The sequence below is a fragment of the Oncorhynchus gorbuscha genome, unplaced genomic scaffold (genome assembly GCF_021184085.1).
Source record: "Oncorhynchus gorbuscha isolate QuinsamMale2020 ecotype Even-year unplaced genomic scaffold, OgorEven_v1.0 Un_scaffold_5608, whole genome shotgun sequence".
NCBI lineage: Eukaryota > Metazoa > Chordata > Actinopteri > Salmoniformes > Salmonidae > Oncorhynchus > Oncorhynchus gorbuscha.
The window spans coordinates 1-19,901 of record NW_025749372.1 but is presented as its reverse complement, the minus strand read 5'-3'; the positions used below and the strand labels follow the sequence as shown (position 1 = coordinate 19,901).

Below are 19,901 nucleotides of genomic sequence, written 5' to 3'. Positions count from 1 at the left end.
GCTGGCTTGGTGTTGTGGGGAACTCTCGGGGCATGTTCATCTTGTTATGGGCTGGCTTGGTGTTGTGGGGAACTCTCAGGACATGTTCATCTTGTTATGGGCTGGCTTGGTGTTGTGGGGACTCTCAGGGCATGTACATCTTGTTATGGGCTGGCTTGGTGTTGTGGGGACTCTCAGGGCATGTTCATCTTGTTATGGGCTGGCTTGGTGTTGTGGGGACTCTCAGGGCTTGTTCATCTTGTTATGGGCTGGCTTGGTGTTGTGGGGACTCTCAGGACATGTTCATCTTGTTATGGGCTGGCTTGGTGTTGTGGGAACTCTCAGGGCATGTTCATCTTGTTATGGGCTGGCTTGGTGTTGTGGGAACTCTCAGGGCATGTTCATCTTGTTATGGGCTGGCTTGGTGTTGTGGGGACTCTCAGGGCATGTTCATCTTGTTATGGGCTGGCTTGGTGTTGTGGGGAACTCTCAGGGCATGTTCATCTTGTTATGGGCTGGCTTGGTGTTGTGGGAACTCTCAGGGCATGTTCATCTTGTTATGGGCTGGCTTGGTGTTGTGGGAACTCTCAGGGCATGTTCATCTTGTTATGGGCTGGCTTGGTGTTGTGGGGAACTCTCAGGGCATGTTCATCTTGTTATGGGCTGGCTTGGTGTTGTGGGGACTCTCAGGGCATGTTCATCTTGTTATGGGCTGGCTTGGTGTTGTGGGGGACTCTCAGGGCATGTTCATCTTGTTATGGGCTGGCTTGGTGTTGTGGGGGACTCTCAGGGCATGTTCATCTTGTTATGGGCTGGCTTGGTGTTGTGGGGGACTCTCAGGGCATGTTCATCTTGTTATGGGCTGGCTTGGTGTTGTGGGGACTCTCAGGGCATGTTCATCTTGTTATGGGCTGGCTTGGTGTTGTGGGGGACTCTCAGGGCATGTTCGTCTTGTTATGGGCTGGCTTGGTGTTGTGGGGGACTCTCAGGGCATGTTCATCTTGTTATGGGCTGGCTTGGTGTTGTGGGGGACTCTCAGGGCATGTTCGTCTTGTTATGGGCTGGCTTGGTGTTGCTGAAACAGAACGTTTGTCAACTTTCTCTTTTTCTCTCCTCGTATTCTTCAGGTTTGATTTCTGCGCCATCGACTCCGAGAAGCGCCCGTCTGAGAATTTGGGTCAGGTTTTGTTTGGCGAGAGAATTGAGCCCTCTCCCTACAAGGTGGGTGATGTACACACACACACACACACACACACACACACACACACACACACACACACACACACACACACACACACACACACTTTAATATCCTGTTGGTATTACATTTCTAATCTCATTACAATGTTCTGCACCTTCATACCTCACTCCGAATGACCGACTCCCCCTTCACTCTGGTGTGTACAACCTGTACCTACATGCTAAATCGGGGAGGGGCAACTCTGATGGGGGTGGGGGCCACACAAATTTGAACTCATCATGGGGGGGTCGCAGTTGCTCACGTGTCTGAGTAGCCACATCTATACCAACCCCGGATAACACGTTTAAATTGCTACATTTGTTTTGCGGTAAGCTATCTGAAATATGTCAGTTAACATGGGCTAATTGGCTGACCATCACTGACTGACATAACAAGAGAAAAACTGCTGATTCACTGCAAAATGAGAGATGTCACCCTGTGTATTCTACTGGTCTAACTCTCAGCAGGAAGTTGAGTAAATCATTGTATGTCTGTGTGTTGAAGTTTGAGTTCAAGAAGAAGGTGGATTGTAAGCCGGTGTGCACTAAATCCTACAACACCAACAAGCCAGAGGACAAAGCCCACCTGGACTTTCTGAAGAAAGGCATGTTGCTCAACTACCAGCACCACTGGTAAGATAGTCATACTGCTAACTACCAGCACCACTGGTAAGATAGTCATACTGGTTAGATAGTCATACTGCTCACTACCAGCACCACTGGTTAGATATTCATACTGCTAACTACCAGCACCACTGGTTAGATATTCATACTGCTAACTACCAGCACCACTGGTTAGATAGTCATACCAGCAACTAGATATTCATACAGCACCACTGGTTAGATATTCATACTGGTCACTACCAGCACCACTGGTTAGATATTCATACTGGTCACTACCAGCACCACTGGTTAGATATTCATACTGCTCACTACCAGCACCACTGGTTAGATATTCATACTGCTAACTACCAGCACCACTGGTTAGATATTCATACTGCTAACTACCAGCACCACTGGTTAGATATTCATACTGCTAACTACCAGCACCACTGGTTAGATAGTCATACTGCTCACTACCAGCACCACTGGTTAGATAGTCATACTGCTAACTACCAGCACCACTGGTTAGATAGTCATACTGCTAACTACCAGCACCACTGGTTAGATAGTCATACCGCTAACTACCAGCACCACTGGTAAGATAGTCATACCGCTAACTACCAGCACCACTGGTTAGATAGTCATACTGCTAACTACCAGGACCACTAGTAAGATAGTCATACTGCTAACTACCAGGACCACTGGTAAGATAGTCATACTGCTAACTACCAGCACCGCTGGTTAGATAGTCATACTGGTTAAATAGGCATACTGGTTAGATAGGCATACTGGTTAGATAGGCATACTGGTTAGATAGTCATACTGGTTAGATAGGCATACTGGTTAGAGATCCATTCTCTGTTTTGTGCAACAGACACATATCTAATTTTCCTCTGAATTGAGATGTAAACACACATTTCCCATACAGGAAGTCTAGAGTTCACAAGCTGGGATTCAACCCAGACTTCAGACACCTGCACTGACTCATTTGGCCAATAGGTGTCGAGCTTGGCTTGTATTGTCCTCTGACCCCATAGACACCACTGACCCAATCCCAAGTAGATCCCTGAACATTAGGCAGTTGTGGAGATCTGAGAGGATGTGATTGGCATTGACCAGGGGTAGGCGATGAGATGAAACCTCTGACTGAATGTTGTCAGAGCGGATGGGAGGGTGGGTCAGAACATCATCATGATAATCATTTGTGCACTGCAAATTGACCATAACTAAGCCCAAAAAGAGATTGCATTTGAAAATAACATTTTTATACCATGGTCACATTGATACGATTAAATATTTATATAAAAAACATTTGGGCTGAATTCCTGGTGATTTTGCTGGTCTTTTTTGACCCTAACTTTGGTGCCCCAAATACCACTCTTGTTGCCGAGTGCTGGTATCAGATGTATGGTGAAACTTCCTCCTAGCCTATCAGAGGACAGGGTGGAGTTATTACCATATAGCTCACACCTCTCAAATCCAATCAGATCTCCACAAGTGTTTAGGGGTCGATTTGGGATTGGACCACAGTCTCAACCGCACACTGTCCTTAACCCTCTGTCTGTCTCCTATACCTCTCCTTTATAGTGGACAACATGCTGTATCCCTGTCTGTCTCCTGTAGGATAGTGGACAACATGCTGTCTCCCTGTCTGTCTCCTGTAGGATAGTGGACAACATGCTGTATCCCTGTCTGTCTCCTGTAGGATAGTGGACAACATGCTGTATCCCTGTCTGTCTCCTGTAGGATAGTGGACAACCAGCTGTCTCCTGTAGGATAGTGGACAACCAGCTGTCTCCTGTAGGATAGTGGACAACCAGCTGTATCCCTGTCTGTCTCCTGTAGGATAGTGGACAACCAGCTGTCTCCTGTAGGATAGTGGACAACAAGCTGTCTCCTGTAGGATAGTGGACAACATGCTGTCTCCTGTAGGATAGTGGACAACATGCTGTATCCCTGTCTGTCTCCTGTAGGATAGTGGACAACATGCTGTCTCCTGTAGGATAGAGGACAACATGCTGTATCCCTGTCTGTCTCCTGTAGGATAGTGGACAACCAGCTGTCTCCTGTAGGATAGTGGACAACATGCTGTATCCCTGTCTGTCTCCTGTAGGATAGTGGACAACATGCTGTCTCCTGTAGGATAGTGGACAACATGCTGTATCCCTGTCTGTCTCCTGTATAGTGGACAACATGCTGTATCCCTGTCTGTCTCCTGTAGGATAGTGGACAACATGCTGTCTCCTGTAGGATAGTGGACAACATGCTGTATCCCTGTCTGTCTCCTGTAGGATAGTGGACAACATGCTGTCTCCCTGTCTGTCTCCTGTAGGATAGTGGACAACATGCTGTCTGTCTCCTGTAGGATAGTGGACAACATGCTGTATCCCTGTCTGTCTCCTGTAGGATAGTGGACAACATGCTGTCTCCTGTAGGATAGTGGACAACATGCTGTATCCCTGTCTGTCTCCTGTAGGATAGTGGACAACATGCTGTCTCCTGTAGGATAGTGGACAACATGCTGTCTCCTGTAGGATAGTGGACAACATGCTGTCTCCTGTAGGATAGTGGACAACATGCTGTATCCCTGTCTGTCTCCTGTAGGATAGTGGACACCATGCTGTCTCCTGTAGGATAGAGGACAACATGCTGTATCCCTGTCTGTCTCCTGTAGGATAGTGGACAACCAGCTGTCTCCTGTAGGATAGTGGACAACCAGCTGTATCCCTGTCTGTCTCCTGTAGGATAGTGGACAACCAGCTGTCTCCTGTAGGATAGTGGACAACCAGCTGTCTCCTGTAGGATAGTGGACAACATGGACAACATGCTGTATCCCTGTCTGTCTCCTGTAGGATAGTGGACAACATGCTGTCTCCTGTAGGATGGACAACATGCTGTATCCCTGTCTGTCTCCTGTAGGATAGTGGACAACCATGTCTCCTGTAGGATAGTGGACAACATCCCCCTGTCTGTCTCCTGTAGGATAGTGGACAACATGCTGTCTCCTGTAGGATAGTGGACAACATGCTGTATCCCTGTCTGTCTCCTGTATAGTGGACAACATGCTGTATCCCTGTCTGTCTCCTGTAGGATAGTGGACAACATGCTGTCTCCTGTAGGATAGTGGACAACATGCTGTATCCCTGTCTGTCTCCTGTAGGATAGTGGACAACATGCTGTATCCCTGTCTGTCTCCTGTAGGATAGTGGACAACATGCTGTCTCCCTGTCTGTCTCCTGTAGGATAGTGGACAACATGCTGTCTCCCTGTCTGTCTCCGGTAGGATAGTGGACAACATGCTGTATCCCTGTCTGTCTCCTGTAGGATAGTGGACAACATGCTGTCTCCTGTAGGATAGTGGACAACATGCTGTATCCCTGTCTGTCTCCTGTAGGATAGTGGACAACATGCTGTCTCCTGTAGGATAGTGGACAACATGCTGTCTCCTGTAGGATAGTGGACAACATGCTGTCTCCTGTAGGATAGTGGACAACATGCTGTATCCCTGTCTGTCTCCTGTAGGATAGTGGACAACATGCTGTCTCCTGTAGGATAGAGGACAACATGCTGTATCCCTGTCTGTCTCCTGTAGGATAGTGGACAACATGCTGTAGGATCAACATGCTGTATCCCTGTCTGTCTCCTGTAGGATAGTGGACAACATGCTGTCTCCTGTAGGATAGTGGACAATGCTGTATCCCTGTCTGTCTCCTGTATAGTGGACAACATGCTGTATCCCTGTCTGTCTCCTGTAGGATAGTGGACAACATGCTGTCTCCTGTATAGTGGACAACATGTCTGTCTGTCTGTAGGATAGTGGACAACATGCTGTCTCCCTGTCTGTCTCCTGTAGGATAGTGGACAACATGCTGTCTCCCTGTCTGTCTCCTGTAGGATAGTGGACAACATGCTGTCTCCTGTCTGTCTCCTGTAGGATAGTGGACAACATGCTGTCTCCCTGTCTGTCTCCTGTAGGATAGTGGACAACATGCTGTCTCCCTGTCTGTCTCCTGTAGGATAGTGGACAACATGCTGTCTCCTGTGGATCAACATGTGTCTCCTGTAGGATAGTGGACAACATGCTGTCTCCTGTAGGATAGTGGACAACATGCTGTCTCCTGTAGGATAGTGGACAACATGCTGTCTCCTGTAGGATAGTGGACAACATGCTGTCTCCCTGTCTGTCTCCTGTAGGATAGTGGACAACATGCTGTCTCCCTGTCTGTCTCCTGTAGGATAGTGGACAACATGCTGTCTCCCTGTCTGTCTCCTGTAGGATAGTGGACAACATGCCGGTGACCTGGTGTTATGACGTGGAGGACGGACAGAAGTTCTGTAACCCAGGTTTTCCCATTGGCTGCTACGTCACTGAGGCGGGACGACCCAAAGACGCTTGTGTTGTCAACGTGAGTCCATTCATATCCTGTGTGTGGAGGTTAGGCCTCTGAGTCGGGCCATTTCTTTTTAGTCAGTTAAACGTTTTGCTAGATAGACATAACATATAAGACATTATAAAGGCTTATATTTGCTTATAACACGTTTATAAAGCGCATAACTTAAGCGTTTTCCTCGTTCCAGTCTGACTTTAAGGACAAAGACACATTCTACGTCTTCAACCATGTTGACATCACCATCCACTATCATGTGGTGGAGAACGAGGCTGCTGGGGCTAGACTGGTCGCTGCCAAGATGGAGCCCAAGAGGTAGGAGGTCAAACGGTCGCTCACTTAGGGGTCAATCCTCGCTGTCACTTAGTCATTCATTGATGTGAAGTTAGAATTCACCCCTTAGGGTTTTCTAGTTCTTAACAATTAATTATTTATTTCTCTAGTCTCCATGAAATGTTCATTCTTAGATAATGTGTGTTTCTACTCAAAGTAATGATGTCTCTCTTTAATTGACATCAAGTATTTATTGATTGTGACTTATTCTCTCCTCCTTCCCACCTCCTTTTCCTCTTCTTCCTCTCCTCTCTTCCTCCTCTCTTCCTCCCCTCTTCCTCTCCTCTCTTACTCCTCTCTCCTCCTTCCCACCTCCTTTTCCTCTTCTTCCTCCTCTCTTCCTCCTCTCTCCTCTCTTCCTCCCCTCTTCCTCTCCTCTCTTCCTCCTCTCTCCTCCTTCCCACCTCCTTTTCCTCTTCTTCCTCCTCTCTCTCTCCTCCTCTCTCCTCTTTCCTCCTCTCTCCTCTTCTTCCTCCTCTCTCCTCTTCTTCCTCCTCTCTCCTCTTCTTCCTCCTCTCTCCTCTTCTTCCTCTCTCTCCTCTTCTCCTCTCTCCTCTTCTTCCTCCTCTCTTCCTCCTCTCTCCTCTCTCCTCCTCTTTCCTTCTCTCCTCTCTTCCTCTTCTTCCTCCTCTCTCCTCTTCTTCCTCCTCTCTCTCTTCTTCCTCCTCTCTCCTCTTCTTCCTCTCCTCTCTTCCTCCTCTTCTTCCTCTCCTCTCTTCCTCCTCTTCTTCCTCTCCTCTCTTCCTCCTCTTCTTCCTCTCCTCTCTTCCTCCTCTCCTCCAAAGCTATAAACACACCAAAGTGGAGGCCCCCGACTGTGCAGGAGGGCCCATGTACCTGAACAACAAGTTCAGTGGAGAGCTGAAGATCGGCTATACCTACTCTGTCCAGTTTGTGGTATGTTTCTGAACCCGACAACCATTTGAAATGCCTCTGTCTGTGTGACTGACTAGGTTCAGTCTCGGGTTTCCTACGTGCTGTTACGCCGGCTAGCCCACTGAGCTAAAGCCTAGACATATGCTTGGGGAGCTAATGCGAGTGGTCAGGTCTCAGGAGAGGTTAGTCATGTGCTCTGGTCAGTGGGTGTAATATATATGCTGGTGTTGTATCTAGGAGGACACGCACATCAGATGGGCGTCACGTTGGGACTACATTCTGGAGTCCATGCCCCACACCAACATTCAGTGGTTCAGGTGGGTCTCTCTCTCACACACACACACACACACACACACACACACACACACACACACACACACACACACACACACACACACACACACACACACACACACACACACACACCCCTTCTGTCTGTAACTGTGTGTGTATTGTCTTGTCCCCCAGCATCATGAACTCTCTGGTGATCGTTCTCTTCCTGTCTGGTATGGTGGCTATGATCATGCTGAGGACTCTACATAAGGACATTGCCAGATACAACCAGATGGACTCTGTGGTGAGTCTGGTAAATCCTCCACAGTAATCCAGCTGATTGGTTTCCCTTCAGGTCCCAGTCCGCCATGTTGGTTTCCCTTCAGGTCCCAGTCCGCCATGTTGGTTTCCCTTCAGGTCCCAGTCCGCCATGTTGGTTTCCCTTCAGGTCCCAGTCCGCCATGTTGGTTTCCCTTCAGGTCCCAGTCCGCCATGTTGGTTTCCCTTCAGGTCCCAGTCCGCCATGTTGGTTTCCCTTCAGGTCCCAGTCCGCCATGTTGGTTTCCCTTCAGGTCCCAGTCCGCCATGTTGGTTTCCCTTCAGGTCCCAGTCCGCCATGTTGGTTTCCCTTCAGGTCCCAGTCCGCCATGTTGGTTTCCCTTCAGGTCCCAGTCCGCCATGTTGGTTTCCCCCAGTCCGCCATGTTGGTTTCCTTCAGGTCCCAGTCCGCCATGTTGGTTTCCCTTCAGGTCCCAGTCCGCCATGTTGGTTTCCCTTCAGGTCCCAGTCCGCCATGTTGGTTTCCCTTCAGGTCCCAGTCCGCCATGTTGGTTTCCCTTCAGGTCCCAGTCCGCCATGTTGGTTTCCCTTCAGGTCCCAGTCCGCCATGTTGGTTTCCCTTCAGGTCCCAGTCCGCCATGTTGGTTTCCCTTCAGGTCCCAGTCCGTCATGTTGGTTTCCCTTCAGGTCCCACAGTCCCAGTCCGCCATGTTGGTTTGTGGGATGTGTCACATATGAGGGCTGTGTCTGTGTGACACTGGCAAGGGTTATCTAGTGCACACAAACACACAGACATGTCCCTGATGAGGAGTGACAGGCCAGTGGTCTGGTACAGACACAAACACACAGACATGTCCCTGATGAGGAGTGACAGGGCGGTGGTCTGGTCTACTGGTCTGGTACAGACACAAACACACAGACATGTCCCTGATGAGGAGTGACAGGCCAGTGGTCTGGTCTACTGGTCTGGTACAGACACAAACACACAGACATGTCCCTGATGAGGAGTGACAGGCCAGTGGTCTGGTCTACTGGTCTGGTACAGACACAAACACACAGACATGTCCCTGATGAGGAGTGACAGGCCAGTGGTCTGGTCTACTGGTCTGGTACAGACACAAACACAGACATGTCCCTGATGAGGAGTGACAGGCCAGTGGTCTGGTATGTCCCTGATGAGGAGTGACAGGCCAGTGGTCTGGTCTACTGGTTCGGTACAGACACAAACACACAGATATGTCCCTGATGAGGAGTGACAGGCCAGTGGTCTGGTCTACTGGTTCGGTACAGACACAAACACACAGATATGTCCCTGATGAGGAGTGACAGGCCAGTGGTCTGGTCTACTGGTTCGGTACAGACACAAACACACAGATATGTCCCTGATGAGGAGTGACAGGCCAGTGGTCTGGTACAGACACAAACACCCAGACATGTCCCTGATGAGGAGTGACAGGCCAGTGGTCTGGTCTACTGGTCTGGTACAGACACACAAAACCCCAACAACTGGCTCCAAGCTCTGATTGGCTCCAGCCAGCTGGTGGAGGCTTTGGTTATGACCTCGGGTGTGTGACCTTGTGTACTCTCAATCTACCATCTCTCATCTCTCCATCTCCAGGAAAACTGACAGCAGATGTTCTCTAGGAAGGCTTGTGGGGGTCACTAGGGGTGACATGTATCTATATTACCCCCCCACCAGCACCTCTCACCCCCTCCCCTACCAGTATTGTAGTCTCTATCTGTCTCCGAGATCAGTCATTATTTCAGCAGCTCTGTCCCCTCAGCCCCTCCCCCTAGCGATCAGACTCCCTTCAGCCCCTCCCCCTAGCGATCAGACTGACAGGTAGCGTCACCGCGGCGACCAGCCTGCTCGTGTTCCAACCCTCTGACGTCTATCACCGCTAATTGACAGGAGAGACCCCACTCCCTCATCTTCTCCCCTGTTATAACCTGCTGGGTTCCCCCCCCTCACACCCTCCCTGTCCTCTCCTCATTTGGCCTGAACATTCTTGCTGTTTTGTGATGGTCTTTTTATAGTGAGAGATGTGGTGATGAAGATGTTACATAGGATAAATCCAGCTGAAAGTGAAACTAAGTGAAGGTCTTCCCCTCCTCCCTCTCTGCTGGTCGGGTCAGGAAGATGCCCAGGAGGAGTTTGGCTGGAAGCTGGTCCATGGAGACGTCTTCCGGCCTCCCAGGAAAGGCATGCTCCTCTCTGTCTTTCTGGGATCAGGAACTCAGATCTTCATCATGATGTTCGTCACTCTCTGTGAGTTCTACAATCTACAGCTCTTTGTTTCTGTCTACCGGAATGTAAAACAAACCTTCTACACTTGTCCAGACCATTTATTTGTCATTACCCAAAAACAAATTAGCATGGTAGCGTATAGTATAGAGGAAGTACTTAGTTACTTCTACTCTGAGATTAGGACTAGTGTTTCACTTATTTAATGCAGTCACTGACAGTCATCTAGTTATTTAATGTGTTCACTGACAGTTATTTAATGCAGTCACTGACAGTCATCTAGTTATTTAATGTGTTCACTGACAGTTATTTAATGTAGTCACTGACAGTCATCTTGGTTATTTAATGTAGTCACTGACAGTTATTTAATGTGTTCACTGACAGTTATTTAATGTGTTCACTGACAGTTATTTAATGTGTTCACTGACAGTCATTTAATGTGTTCACTGACAGTCATCTTAGTTATTTAATGTGTTCACTGACAGTTATTTAATGTGTTCACTGACAGTTATTTAATGTAGTCACTGACAGTCATCTTAGTTATTTAATGTAGTCACTGACAGTTATTTAATGTAGTCACTGACAGTCATCTTAGTTATTTAATGTAGTCACTGACAGTTATTTAATGTAGTCACTGACAGTCATCTTAGTTATTTAATGTAGTCACTGACAGTCATCTTAGTTATTTAATGTAGTCACTGACAGTTATTTAATGTAGTTATTTAATGTAGTCACTGACAGTTATTTAATGTAGTCACTGACAGTTATTTAATGTAGTCACTGACAGTTATTTAATGTAGTCACTGACAGTTATTTAATGTAGTCACTGACAGTTATTTAATGTAGTCACTGACAGTTATTTAATGTAGTCACTGACGGTCATCTTAGTTATTTAATGTGTTCACTGACGGTCATCTTAGTTATTTAATGTGTTCACTGACAGTTATTTAATGTATTCACTGACGGTCATCTTAGTTATTTAATGTAGTCACTGACAGTTATTTAATGTGTTCACTGACAGTTATTTAATGTGTTCACTGACAGTTATTTAATGTAGTCACTGACAGTCATTTAATGTGTTCTGACAGTCATCTTATTATTTAATGTAGTCACTGACAGTTATTTAATGTGTCACTGACAGTTATTTAATGTAGTCACTGACAGTTATTTAGTTATTTAATGTAGTCACTGACAGTTATTTAATGTAGTCACTGACAGTCATCTTATTATTTAATGTAGTCACTGACAGTTATTTAATGTAGTCACTGACAGTTATTATTTAATGTTTCACTGACAGTTCTTATTTTTAATGTAGTCACTGACAGTTATTTAATGTAGTCACTGACAGTTATTTAATGTAGTTCACTGACAGTTATTTAATGTAGTCACTGACAGTTATTTAATGTAGTCACTGACGGTCATCTTAGTTATTTAATGTAGTCACTGACGGTCATCTTAGTTATTTAATGTAGTCACTGACAGTTATTTAATGTATTCACTGACGGTCATCTTAGTTATTTAATGTAGTCACTGACAGTTATTTAATGTGTTCACTGACAGTTATTTAATGTAGTCACTGACAGTTATTTAATGTAGTCACTGACAGTTATTTAATGTAGTCACTGACAGTTATTTAATGTAGTCACTGACAGTTATTTAATGTAGTCACTGACAGTTATTTAATGTAGTCATTTATTTAATGTAGTCACAGTTATTTAATGTTATCTTATTTAATGTTACTTTATTTAATGTTCACTGACAGTTATTTAATGTAGTCACTTATTTAATGTACAGTCATCTTATTATTTAATGTAGTCACTGACAGTTATTTAATGTAGTCACTGACAGTCATCTTAGTTATTTAATGTAGTCACTGACAGTCATCTTAGTTATTTAATGTGGTCACTGACAGTCATCTAGTTATTTAATGTGTTCACTGACAGTTATTTAATGTATTCACTGACAGTCATCTTAGTTATTTAATGTATTCACTGACAGTTATTTAATGTGTTCACTGACAGTTATTTAATGTGTTCACTGACAGTTATTTAATGTAGTCACTGACAGTTATTTAATGTAGTCACTGACGTTTATTTAATGTAGTCACTGACGTTTATTTAATGTAGTCACTGACGTTTATTTAATGTAGTCACTGACAGTTATTTAATGTAGTCACTGACAGTTATTTAATGTAGTCACTGACAGTCATCTTAGTTATTTAATGTGTTCACTGACAGTCATCTAGTTATTTAATGTAGTCACTGACAGTTATTTAATGTAGTCACTGACAGTTATTTAATGTGTTCACTGACGGTTATTTAATGTAGTCACTGGCAGTCATCTTGGTTATTTAATGTGTTCATTGACAGTTATTTAATGTAGTCACTGACAGTCATCTTGGTTATTTAATGTGTTCACTGACAGTCATCTTAGTTATTTAATGTAGTCACTGACAGTTATTTAATGTAGTCACTGACAGTCATCTAGTTATTTAATGTAGTCACTGACAGTCATCTTAGTTATTTAATGTGTTCATGACAGTTATTTAATGTAGTCACTGACAGTCATCTTGGTTATTTAATATGTTCACTGGCAGTCATCTTGGTTATTTAATGTAGTCACTGGCAGTCATCTAGTTATTTAATGTAGTCACTGACAGTCATCTTAGTTATTTAATGTAGTCACTGACAGTCATCTTGGTTATTTAATGTAGTCACTGACAGTTATTTAATGTAGTCACTGACAGTCATTTAATGTAGTCACTGACAGTCATCTTAGTTATTTAATGTAGTTCACTGACAGTTATTTAATGTAGTCACTGACAGTCATCTTAGTTATTTAATGTAGTCACTGACAGTCATCTTAGTTATTTAATGTGTTCACTGACAGTTATTTAATGTATTCACTGACAGTCATCTTAGTTATTTAATGTAGTCACTGACAGTTATTTAATGTAGTCACTGACAGTTATTTAATGTAGTCACTGACAGTTATTTAATGTAGTCACTGACAGTTATTTAATGTAGTCACTGACAGTTATTTAATGTAGTCACTGACAGTTATTTAATGTAGTCACTGACAGTTATTTAATGTAGTCACTGACAGTTATTTAATGTTATTTAATGTAGTCACTGACAGTCATCTAGTTATTTAATGTGTTCACTGACAGTCATCTTAGTTATTTAATGTAGTCACTGACAGTTATTTAATGTGTTCACTGACAGTTATTTAATGTAGTCACTGACAGTCATCTTGGTTATTTAATGTGTTCATTGACAGTTATTTAATGTAGTCACTGACAGTTATTTAATGTGTTCACTGACAGTCATCTTAGTTATTTAATGTAGTCACTGACAGTTATTTAATGTGTTCACTGACAGTTATTTAATGTAGTCACTGACAGTCATCTTGGTTATTTAATGTGTTCATTGACAGTTATTTAATGTAGTCACTGACAGTCATCTTGGTTATTTAATATGTTCACTGGCAGTCATCTTGGTTATTTAATGTAGTCACTGGCAGTCATCTAGTTATTTAATGTAGTCACTGACAGTCATCTTGGTTATTTTATGTAGTCACTGACAGTCATCTAGTTATTTAATGTAGTCACTGACAGTTATTTAATGTAGTCACTGACAGTCATCTAGTTATTTAATGTAGTCACTGACAGTCATCTAGTTATTTAATGTAGTCACTGACATTTATTTAATGTGTTCACTGACAGTCATCTAGTTATTTAATGTAGTCACTGACAGTTATTTAATGTGTTCACTGACAGTTATTTAATGTAGTCACTGACAGTCATCTTAGTTATTTAATGTAGTCACTGACAGTCATCTTGGTTATTTAATGTGTTCACTGACAGTTATTTAATGTGTTCACTGACAGTTAGTCACTGACAGTCATCTTGGTTATTTAATGTAGTCACTGACAGTTATTTAATGTAGTCACTGACAGTCATCTAGTTATTTAATGTAGTCACTGACAGTCATCTAGTTATTTAATGTAGTCACTGACAGTCATCTAGTTATTTAATGTAGTCACTGACAGTTATTTAATGTAGTCACTGACAGTCATCTTAGTTATTTAATTATTCAGTAGCAGAAAAGGACCAGCAATAATAGCACACAGTTCAGTCAAATCCAATGGTGTGGTTTTTATTTTCTGATCCATATCCATTGTGTTCCCCTTGTCCAGTCTTTGCCTGCCTGGGCTTCCTGTCCCCGGCGAACCGCGGTGCCCTGATGACGTGTGCCGTGGTGCTCTGGGTCCTACTGGGCACACCAGCCGGCTACGTGGCTGCCCGCTTCTACAAGTGTAAGTGAACATTTGGGCAGAGGGGGAAAGGGTCACGACCCAAACTTGACCCTGAAAAGTCGACCAGTCACGACCCAACTGTGCTGGAGGGTAGCTCGTTAGGCCCAATCAGTGTCAGCTGGGGGGGGGCGATAGTCTCTGTGTCAATTACTGGTTCAGTGTTCTGTAGGGGTCCCCCCCCCAACCCAACCCTCCCTAACAACACATGCTCTATGGCCTGAATTCTGCCTCCCTGCTAAAGGCTATATGCCTCAACACCTTGGAAGTAAAGAAAGAAGTTTGAATTTCCAAGAAACGTCTGTTTGTCTTCCAAGAGTTGCTGACTGTTTCTCTTCACGTCTGCTCTCTCTCTCTCTCTGTGATGTCACAGCCTTTGGTGGGGAGAAATGGAAGACTAACGTCCTGCTGACCTGCTTCCTGTGTCCTGGGTGAGTCTGACTTTACATTGGTTGAGGAGATAGACGTTAGTTTGTGGTTACGGTCAGGGTTGTTAGTTGACTTCTGTCTCTGTGTTCAGGGTTGATAGTTGACGTCTGTCTCTGTGTTCAGGGTTGATAGTTGACGTCTGTCTCTGTGTTCAGGGTTGATAGTTCTGTCTCTGTGTTCAGGGTTGATAGTTGACGTCTGTCTCTGTGTTCAGGGTTGATAGTTCTGTCTCTGTGTTCAGGGTTGATAGTTCTGTCTCTGTGTTCAGGGTTGATAGTTCTGTCTCTGTGTTCAGGGTTGATAGTTCTGTCTCTGTGTTCAGGGTTGTTAGTTGACGTCTGTCTCTGTGTTCAGGGTTGATAGTTGACGTCTGTCTCTGTGTTCAGGGTTGATAGTTCTGTCTCTGTGTTCAGGGTTGATAGTTCTGTCTCTGTGTTCAGGGTTCAGGGTTGATAGTTCTGTCTCGGTGTTCAGGGTTGATAGTTCTGTCTCTGTGTTCAGGGTTGATAGTTCTGTCTCTGTGTTCAGGGTTGATAGTTCTGTCTCTGTGTTCAGGGTTGATAGTTCTGTCTCTGTGTTCAGGGTTGATAGTTCTGTCTCTGTGTTCAGGGTTGTGTTCGCTGACTTCTTTGTGATGAATCTGATCCTGTGGGGAGAGGGCTCCTCTGCAGCCATGCCCTTTGGCACCCTGGTGGCCATCTTGGCTCTGTGGTTCTGCATCTCTGTCCCCCTCACCTTCATAGGGGCCTACTTCGGCTTCAAGAAGACCGTGAGTACAAACACACGTCAATATGTGAATACATTCAAACATACACTGTCACACACACACAAGTCTGTGTGCATATCATGCCTTTCATACTCCTCCCTTCTGTCGTGTGATTGGTGCATTTCAGGGGATTGAGCACCCTGTGGGACCAATCAGATCCTCGTCAGATCCCGGAGCAGTCGTTCTACACCAGATCTCTCCCAGGGATCGTCATGGGGGATCCTCCCGTTCGGCTGTATCTTCATCCAGCTCTTCTTCATCCTCAACAGCATCTGGTGAGTCTCTCAGTTCAGCTACCCTGCAGACGCTGCTGCTCTGTTTTGGGACCGCTACACGAGCAGCTTGTCGCAAAGGCAGAACCAGTCAGTGAGGTGAAAGGTGAACGGGTGAGGTTTGGAGAAGTGTGAACGGGGTTGAGTGAGTAACTGACTACGACTCTGTAGGTTGACTAGTGGTTGGTGTGAAGCAGAGGACAGCATGTTTTAAAGGGTTATCTTTGCAATGTATGGTTGTAATGTAAATGTGTCTCACCAGATGCTAGAGCAGTGGGTTATCTTTATGATGTATAGTTGTGTCTCACCAGATGCTAGAGCAGTGGGTTATCTTTATGATGTATAGTTGTCTCACCAGATGCTAGAGCAGTGGGTTATCTTTGTAATGTATAGTTGTGTCTCACCAGATGCTAGAGCAGTGGGTTATCTTTGTAATGTATAGTTGTGTCTCACCAGATGCTAGAGCAGTGGGTTATCTTTATGATGTATGGTTGTGTCTCACCAGATGCTAGAGCAGTGGGTTATCTTTATGATGTATGGTTGTGTCTCACCAGATGCTAGAGCAGTGGGTTATCTTTAGGATGTATGGTTGTGTCTCACCAGATGCTAGAGCAGTGGGTTATCTTTATGATGTATGGTTGTGTCTCACCAGATGCTAGAGCAGTGGGTTATCTTTAGGATGTATGGTTGTGTCTCACCAGATGCTAGAGCAGTGGGTTATCTTTAGGATGTATGGTTGTGTCTCACCAGATGCTAGAGCAGTGGGTTATCTTTAGGATGTATAGTTGTGTCTCACCAGATGCTAGAGCAGTGGGTTATCTTTATGATGTATGGTTGTGTCTCACCAGATGCTAGAGCAGTGGGTTATCTTTATGATGTATGGTTGTGTCTCACACCAGGTCTCACCAGATGTACTACATGTTTGGTTTCCTGTTTCTGGTGTTCATCATCCTGGTAATCACCTGCTCTGAGGCCACCATCCTACTCTGCTACTTCCACCTCTGTGCTGAGGTAAGACACCACACACACACACACACACACACACACACACACACACACACACACACACACACACACACATCCTACTCTGCTACTTCCACCTCTGTGCTGAGGTAAGACACCACACACACACACACACACACACACACACACACATCATCCTACTCTGCTACTTCCTCTGTGCTGAGGTAAGACACTACACACACACCATCCTACTCTGCTACTTCCACCTCTGTGCTGAGGTAAGACACTACACACACACACCATCCTACTCTAAAAGAGGGACAAGGGGACCTGAACCTCCTTCTCCACTACGGTTGAGAAGGAGAGGAGACAGGATGAAAGGAATAACAGGAAGTTTAATTAATAGTTTAATAGTCCTCCATCAGGACTATCACTGGCAGTGGCGTTCCTTCCTGACCAGTGGTCTTGTCTTAGTAAAGATGTTCTAAACACAGAGATATCTAACTGTTCTCTGTCTCTCTCCATCAGGACTATCACTGGCAGTGGTCTTGTCTTAGTAAAGATGTTCTAAACACAGAGATATCTAACTGTTCTCTCTGTCTCTCTCCATCAGGACTATCACTGGCAGTGGTCTTGTCTTAGTAAAGATGTTCTAAACACAGAGATATCTAACTGTTCTCTCTGTCTCTCTCCATCAGGACTATCACTGGCAGTGGTCTTGTCTTAGTAAAGATGTTCTAAACACAGAGATATCTAACTGTTCTCTCTGTCTCTCTCCATCAGGACTACCACTGGCAGTGGCGTTCCTTCCTGACCAGTGGTTTCACGGCCGTCTACTTCCTGGTCTATGCCATCCACTACTTCTTCTCCAAGCTCCAGATCACAGGATTGGCTAGCACCATCCTCTACTTTGGTTACACCATGATCATGGCTCTCATCTTCTTCTTATTCACAGGTAGGTAGCTGGGGGGGGCGGGGCATCACACTGTAGCTTGCCATGAAGAGGATGGACTAGGTCAGAGGGCAGAGGTTATCCTCATTAGTCCAGTTCAATGGACTGGACCTAATAGGACTGGGCATCCTCCCACCCTGACTGTTATGCTGCCTTTCTGGGGTTTAGGTTGAGGTGCAGCTCTACTCGTTTTCACACACACACACACACAGTCGGATGGTGTGTGTGTGGCGTCTGTTGTCGTAGCAATGAGAGTTTCCTAGACAGCAGGATGTGGGATTGACAAATGGCCCTGGGAAAGTGTGATTTTCATAGTTTAACTCTCTCTGCCAATGAAATGTCTTGTTTCTCTCTCTCTCTGAAATGTCTTGTTTCTCTCTGCCAATGAAATGTCTTGTTTCTCTCTTTTCTGCCAATGAAATGTCTTGTTTCTCTATTTCTGCCAATTGTCTTGTTTCTCTATTTCTGCCAATGAAATGTCTTGTTTCTCTTTCTGCCAATGAAATGTCTTGTTTCTCTTGCCAATGAAATGTCTGCCAATGAAATGTCTTGTTTCTCTTTCTGCCAATGAAATGTCTTGTTTCTCTCTTTCTGCCAATGAAATGTCTTGTTTCTCTGTCAATGAAATGTCTTGTCTCTCTCTGTCAATGAAATGTCTTGTCTCTCTCTGTCAATGAAATGTCTTGTTTCTCTGAAATGTCTTGTTTCTCCAATGAAATGTCTTGTCTCTCTCTGCCAATGAAATGTCTTGTCTCTCTGCCAATGAAATGTCTTGTCTCTCTCTGCCAATGAAATGTCTTGTCTCTGCCAATGAAATGTCTTGTCTCTCTCTGCCAATGTGTCTTGTCTCTCTGTCAATGAAATGTCTTGTCTCTCTCTGTCAATGAAATGTCTTGTCTCTCTCTGCCAGTGAAATGTCTTGTCTCTCTCACCAATGAAATGTCTTGTCTCTCTCTCCATCAGGAACGATTGGATTCTTCGCCTGTTTCTGGTTCGTCACCAAGATCTACAGACTGAGTAGTTAACCAAAACTAAACCAATGGATTTTCCTGTTTACTCTGCCACGCCCCTCCTCACCCCTCACCCTCCCTGGGCTGGAGGGACACTATATTGTTACGTTACACCCTGACTGCATACGGTGACCAGGGCCCACTGGTCTAAATAGGGAGCCGTTTGGAACACAACCCTTGTCTATTGTGTGGAAGACGCATTTATGTCAGAGCAGCAAGACACCAGAGTCTTCCCGTGTGTGTGTGTGTGTGTGTGTACACACATCTATACATAATGTAATGTCTGAGTGCAGGAAATACCTGTTGGAGGTCCAGAACCTACTGCACATCGATGAAACATCCCTTATTCACCTCTGACAAATGGAAACAGGAAATCTAGAAGGTTGTGACTATTAACACCGGTTACAGTTAGTTTCTGTCCCCACGTTGGCGCACTAAGGTGATTTTACGTTGTCATTCAAACTATTAATAGTGTTGGACAATATGATTGTAAATAACATTTTTTTTTCCTAATGCTGATGAATGATTTGGGGTCGTAATAAGCTTATCATGTGAGATGGAATTCCTCCTCTAACCCATGTTCAGGGCTGGTAGTGTAGTTGGATGAGTCCCAAATGGCACTCTAGTCTGCACTACAAAAGTAGTCTGCACTATGTAGGGAATAGGGTGCAATTTGGGATGAACACATTTTCTCTGGGGTTTGTTTGTTTTTATTTTGTATTATAAATGCTTGAGTATTAATCAACTGGTCTGTTATTTAACTTTATATTCCAATTAAACATTTTTTTTGTCTATTCTTTCATTTTATTTTTGCCTCAGACACGTGCCTCATCAGTAGTTCATTTTATTTTCAAAAACCAACCGTTTGGGATTTTGTGAGAGGCATCATCGACCTCTGTGTTCCAAATGGCACCCTGGCCCCTATGTCGTCGCACTGGCCCTTGATCAAGGGCTCGGGTCTAAAGTAGTGCACCACATAG

General features: G+C 44.6%; 1 protein-coding gene across 1 annotated transcript; it reads left to right on the top strand.

Annotated features, from left to right (window-relative positions):
• Positions 1-1,020: 1,020 nt before the first annotated feature.
• LOC124029130 (transmembrane 9 superfamily member 2-like) lies at positions 1,021-18,936 on the top strand. The gene is given in 17 exon segments (XM_046340956.1): positions 1,021-1,200; positions 1,724-1,851; positions 6,098-6,227; positions 6,400-6,524; positions 7,328-7,439; positions 7,656-7,735; positions 7,887-7,995; positions 10,107-10,239; positions 14,413-14,532; positions 14,903-14,960; positions 15,568-15,727; positions 15,852-15,868; positions 15,870-15,938; positions 15,940-15,999; positions 16,896-17,007; positions 17,743-17,914; positions 18,875-18,936. Coding segments are annotated over 17 exon segments (1,812 nt in total). The 5' UTR covers positions 1,021-1,035.
• Positions 18,937-19,901: the final 965 nt, after the last annotated feature.